Here is a 6,272-nt window from a genome sequence, read left to right as displayed (position 1 = left end):
AGGCTACTTATCAAACATAAAGATTCATTTACAGAAGAGAAGATGTGGCTAATTGCCATGAATGGAGTCTGCAATACCATCACATGGGAGATGAGGCAAGATTAGGAGTTCAAGGTTATCCTTGCCTACACATAGAATTCAGTACCAGACTGGCCAACATGGGGCTGTTCGTCAAAACAGAATAAAATGGTTTAAATGGAATAAAGATATGATCAGAAAAAAAAAAAAAGACCATGAGTTTTCCTGTGCCCTTTCTCTCACAAAGCAATAAAGAACAAAATCCTTTTGAGGAAAGGTCAGAGGCTGAGGAGAAAACTCAGTCAGTGAAGTGCTTGCCTCACATCAGGGAACATATTTAGAACCCATGTGGAACTGTGGGACATGTTGGTGTGCTCACCTAAGCCCAGAACATGAGAAGGTGAAACCGGAAGAAGGTCCTGGGGCATCTTTGCCATAAAATGTCTGTCAAGTTCCAAGTCAATGATAGAGACTGTCTCAAAGGAGACAATTCAGTCCTTCTAAGGATGACTCTTGAGATTGTCCTTGGGCCTATATATGTATACACTCAAAACCACACTTAAACATGTACACACACAATAAACAAACAAACCCTGTGTACCCATGTACAATTAGAAGTCTCTAACTCCTGATAAACACACTTTCAGGTGTAAAATCATTGGTGTTATGTCTTTGCTACCCCCACTTCTTCATAAATGGCTTCTATTGTCTTTTTAATATATATTTTTTCGAGAATTTCATGCAAGCTTACAATGTGAGCATTACATCCTCCACTCCCTCCCTTCTAGATCTTCCCATACTGCCCCTCACATCATGTGTTCTCTCCAAACTTCCTGTAATCTTTTCAAAACCCAGAGTCCATTTAGTTTTCCATTGTATGTGCTTTTTAGAAAATAATTTTTGCAGTGGTACTACAAACTATTTCTGAGAGTCCATAGTATTGAGAGAGTGGTTATGATGCCCCCATTTCTATAGCATTCTCTTTGCATATAAGCATGCTTTATTGCTATTCCTTAAACCATTTTTAAAATGTCACTGCCTTACCATCATACTTAATAGTTGAAAATGTCACTTACATTTTATAAAAATGGAAAGTCTAAATGTCTGCTTCCCCCAATGCACCATTAACCCCATAAAGGCAGTCAGCGTGTGCTGTGCTAATATTTGCCCAAGTGTTGATGTGATGATGGCTCACCTGCCCTGGCTGCCTATGAAGCACTTTCCAGCCATAGGATGAAAATTAATGACAGAGCCTCCCTGGTGACAGAGCTAAGCAAGGCGAGGGGCATATAAAAGACAGCTTTCCAGTTGCCAAGCCGTGCACGCAGACTTGGGCTGTGGTTCCTGAACCTCTGGCTGTCGAGGTATTTTCTGATATTGCTGACACTGATCGTTAAAGGTAAGGAACATCCTGTGCTTGGAAAGAAGGTATTGACTGAAAGAAAAGCAATCTTTGTGTTACCTGTAGGGATTGCTTCAAAAAGACGGTAAAAGAATCGTGCATTATAAAAGAAATCATAATGTTGTTTTTAAAAGGAAATTGGACATTTTGAAACTATTTCATAGTTGACGAGCATCAGTAAAAAATAACAGAAGACCCTGTAAATTGCACTTTAGAGTTTCTTTGATGCTTCTAATTTAAAACGGCTTTGATCGGAACTGAAGAAAGTAGCTTGACTTCAATGTCGTTCTCTTCTCAGGGACCTTGAGAAGCAATGCACATCTCCAAACTGCCAGCTGCTCTCCTCATCCTCTGTGTGGCACTAAACCACATGAAAGCTACACCCGTCAGAAGGTTGGTAATCAGAAAATCTCGACTTTGTTTGAAAAGTGTGGGGAAATTAGAATTGCAATTGTAATGTTCAATTTTTAAGCCAGTCCTTCTATGAGCAGTATTTGAAGCTGAATGGGTTCCTAATTCTGCATTCTTTAAGGGCAAAGTCAGTGACTGAGGACTGACTGGTAGGACTTCTTATAGATGGGCATGGGAGGTGACATTTGTCTGGAAACTCGTTAGAACCTACAGGGGCAAAGCCAGAGTAAGACGCCAGGAAAACTGACAGGCGGACAGACATTCCTATTGTTTGAACCAAGTACTGAAATAAACTGAAAGGATTGAAAAAAGCAATGTTTTTCATGTCATCTGGAATTTGGGTGCATATTTAAACGGCCTCTTTTTCCTCTTCAAATGAGTCTGAAAGTATCCAAACTTCTGCATCTCCTTCTGGAAATTGAAATTATATATAGGGAGGGAAATGGGAGGCAAATGAAAGGCTTTAAGAAGTTAAATTTCAGAATTAGTTAAAAAGTCATTTGCTCTTTGAAGGTCATTCCATGCCTTGGCTATATAGAATTATAAGAAGTTCGAATTTGTGCCTCATTCAGTTTTGCTCCAGGTATTCTTAGGAAACCAAACTTACCCACTCGTGGACAGCACAAAAAATTAAATTTGCCTTAGAAAAGCAGGTGATTTAATCTCTCATTGGAAGTATCATTATCATCTCTTTTTATTCTCTATGTGTTTTGGGTGAAGGTCTGTGTCAGTGTGCAGACATTTTCTGCAGCACCAGCTGTGATTAATACCAGGAAATATCAAAGATAGTTTTTATCTTCTCAAGACTTACCTGGTTTCACACAGTGATCGCTGAACTGACTGTAATTTTCAATTGGCCTTTTCACGGCTAAAAATAGCTGTAAAGCCAATATGGGGTTTCTAATAACCTGAACAATTGAATCATGATGGAAAATTTAATGGTATTACTTATTGTGTCTGCTAGTATCTTGATTTTTTTTCTTCCAGTGCATACAGAGATTTGCTCAGCATCTCTACCAAGTGTGTCTGTGGGTGCTCATATCTTTTACAGTGAACTTTACTCTAAAATCGAATAAATGACAGCATTGCTGTCCATCAGGTTATTTTTATGTTTTCTCAAAATCATTTATCTTGTGCACACTCACAAGACATCTTTAAAATGTCTGTTAATGCATTTCTTTACATCAGTTTCATTTTTGCTGATGGGAGATACACACAAACACACACACACACACACACACACACACACACACACACACACACACACACCTAGTTTGATAACTAGGAGCTCCCAGTAGTAGTTACCCACCTCTACATGTGAATGTTAATGTAAACAAGTCATTAAGAAAAAATACACCAAGTGGAGGTATCTTATATTGGCTATGTCACCCTTACCCAGTATTCTAGTGATTATTTTGTTGTTGCTGTTTTTCTTTTTGTTTTTTATGACAGGGTTTTTCTGTGTAACAGCCCTAACTGTCCTGGAACTGGCTCTGTAGACCCAGTTGGCCTTGAACTCATAGAGATCCACGTGCCTCTGCCTCCCAAGTGCTGGGATTAAATGAGTGAACCACCACTGCTCACCTTCTAATGATTATTTTAAAGAGTCTTGTCCATGCTTTCATCGTCTTTAGAGGGGGGAATCAATGGTGCATCTGTGACACAAGCTTTAGGAACTCTTGTTGTGTCTTTGGTGAGGAGTTTTTAGCTAACTCAATACGATAACGTTTCATTTCGATGACTTAAGGTGCTTTCATTGCCTTCCAATCAGTCCTCCAAGTCCAGCCCCACTGTCTGTGAAGAACTCTACAGTCTGCTCCCATCGCTGCCAAGAACATCTTCAAACAGAAATAGCCCTACACCAATAGATCATGTTCTTTTCTGTCTTAAATCTATCAGTTTTCAGTTTCAGAGCAAATTCTAATCCCAATTGATTTTTAGAAAAGTCATCTTATTAAAAATTTCATGTCTTGCGTTGGAAACATGAGCAAACCTCTCTAAAGCATTAAGTCATTTATTTGAAATACAGTGTTTATGTATGCTATTCCTTTGAAGAACAAATAATATCCTTAAGACAAATACAGAATAAAAATGTAGATTTCACTGTGTGGTGGCACACACTTGTACTCCTGGCACTAGAGTGGAGGCAGGAACATGATGCTGGATTAAGATTAAAAAGTTGGAATTTTCTTCAAAAAATTAAAACAAACAACTGGATCCCACAGTGGGCCTCCTTTGGCCACTGACTGTTTCTTTAATGTATATTTACACAAAACAAATAGTCAGGTCACTTGATGTTGACGAAAAAGTTTTCTATAGTTGGGAGAAATACAGCAGTAAGAAGGGAAAGTAATTTTAAAAATTCATGTAAAACTTTATAGTTTTAGGGTGCCGCTGTGTAGAGGCGATGATTATTCCACACTCCTACCCACAAAGTCTTCATAAAGAAACACTCATTGCATTGGTCCCCATTATATATTATCTACAGAGTCTTGGGCATTGATTTTTTTTTTTTTTTTAGCCCCATAACTTTTACTTTCCACTTGACATGTATCTAAATCTTAATTGTAATTTGATTCCTCTGGAGCTAAAATATTTCCTAATGTGTTCTAAAAATCAACAGAGTAGGCAGTGTTACTATTCTATATCCATTTAAAATACCGTCTTGAAAGCATTTTGATAAAGTTATTTCTGAAGTATATTTCAAAGCCCCAAGTCTGCCGGGCGGTGGTGGCGCACGCCTTTAATCCTAGCACTCAGGAGGCAGAGGCAGGCGGATCTCTGTGAGTTCGAGACCAGCCTGGTCTACAAGAGCTAGTTCCAGGACAGGCACCAAAGCTACAGAGAAACCCTGTCTCAAAAAACCAAAAAAAAAAAAAAAAAAAAAAAACAAAGCCCCAAGTCTTAGAAGTTTGGTCCCTGAACCATACCTGGGAAAGAGGGAAAGAGGTAGTAGAAACTTTAAGAAAAAGGCAGAGCTGGGGATAGGCATTGAACTTGTGCCTTCCGAGGAAATTTGGGAACATTGGGAACATAATTTATTCTTTTCCTCTTTTTGTTTACTTCCTGGTTACCATGCAATTACCAGCTTGCTTCAACTCTCAGTTACCTACTGTGATATGTGTTCTTAGTATGCAAAGTGACAGGAACAAATGACCCTGCCTGAGCCCTCAAAGTTTCAAGCCCAAATGTCTCACCTGTTTTTATGTTGATTTACTTCAGGTGTTCTTATACAAGCAGAAAGCTTGTGCCAAATATCCAAAGAGATTACTCCTTGTATTGTGAGCTGCAACACTAACTGCAGTGGAAGGTGTTGTGTGGTTTTGTGGTCAAAACTGATTCTTCTACACGTTCTCCGTGTCATAAATGTCCAGAGTCCTGAGTGACTTCTATAAAAATACTTCTGCTCTTTTACTGCATGGAACAGTGTAGGTGGTGTAGCTGCCTCTCAACTTGCTATTCTTTCTTATTTGTTCAGTGGAACCAACCACCAGGTGGACAAACGGAAGTGCAACACCGCGACCTGCGCCACACAACGCCTGGCAAACTTTTTGGTCCATTCCAGCAACAATCTTGGTCCTGTCCTCCCATCCACCAACGTGGGATCACACACATACGGCAAGAGGAACCCCGCGGAGATTCCAAACAGGGAACCTTTGGATTTCTTACTCCTTTAGAGTCAATGTGCTTCTTCATCTCTTGTTACTTTATGTGTAAATACTCTGGTGTGGTTTAACAGTGCCTTTTCTATTTCCACTGTGAATGCACAATGATGTGTCCCATGCTTTCTGGGTGTGTGTGTAAACCCTCATTCTAAGAATTGCTTTAAACTGAAGACTGATCAAGTTCAGGCTGAAGGCAATGTCTCTTAACACAACAATGTGGTAATATTTCATTTGTATTTTAATAAATAAAGCTTGCCTAAAGATCAGAGAGTAAAACAGCCCCCATTGGTTAGCCTTACAGATCAGGCAGTGGTGACACACGCCTTTAATCCCAGTAGCCACACTAGTTTGCCATCGAAACCAAGCGGTAGTGGTGCACGCCTACAATACCAGCCCTATAAAACGGGAGGAGACAGCACTCAGTCTCATTCTGAGATTCCTGGAGGCAGGATTGCCACTTTGGAATGAAGAACATGGGCTTATTGTTTTGTTTTTCCAACCTTCAGGTCAATCCCCAATATCAGTCTCTGGGTTTTCAATATTTGTGCTACACAGCATGTTCTGGAAATACTTAAAACTTCTTTTTCTAACTTGTAACTTTGTGATTCAAGTTTAACAATAAAGCAGACCATAGGAACATGAAACTTGATAAGTTATTAATGGTTAGTAGTAAAGTTCTGATTTTGGACATTGGAAAAACAAACACTCTAGGTACCTGTTCAGATGCCATTTCAAAATAAATTAGCAAAACTGTTGCAGGATATTTGATCACACTG

At 39.3% G+C, this 6,272-nt stretch overlaps 1 protein-coding gene across 1 annotated transcript; it reads left to right on the top strand.

Annotated features, from left to right (window-relative positions):
• The first annotated feature begins 1,733 nt into the window (after nt 1-1,733).
• On the top strand, nt 1,734-5,508 carry LOC119806221 (islet amyloid polypeptide). Its single transcript, XM_038317820.1, has 2 exons — nt 1,734-1,813; nt 5,310-5,508. The coding sequence occupies exons 1-2, from the start codon at nt 1,734-1,736 to the stop codon at nt 5,506-5,508; spliced, it is 279 nt and encodes a 92-aa protein (XP_038173748.1).
• Nucleotides 5,509-6,272: the final 764 nt, after the last annotated feature.

Source organism: Arvicola amphibius, chromosome 2, assembly GCF_903992535.2.
Source record: "Arvicola amphibius chromosome 2, mArvAmp1.2, whole genome shotgun sequence".
Taxonomy (NCBI): domain Eukaryota; kingdom Metazoa; phylum Chordata; class Mammalia; order Rodentia; family Cricetidae; genus Arvicola; species Arvicola amphibius.
Note: the sequence above shows the minus strand (reverse complement) of the source record. Positions and strands in the feature narration are given on the sequence as shown.

Excerpts from the sequence above, each read along its gene's own strand:
- LOC119806221 (XM_038317820.1), top strand. The coding sequence starts at position 1,734 with ATGCACATCTCCAAACTGCCAGCTGCTCTCCTCATCCTCTGTGTGGCA. Across the intron at positions 1,814-5,309 it reads AAAGCTACACCCGTCAGAAG|TGGAACCAACCACCAGGTGG; the intron begins GTTGGTAATCAG and ends TTATTTGTTCAG.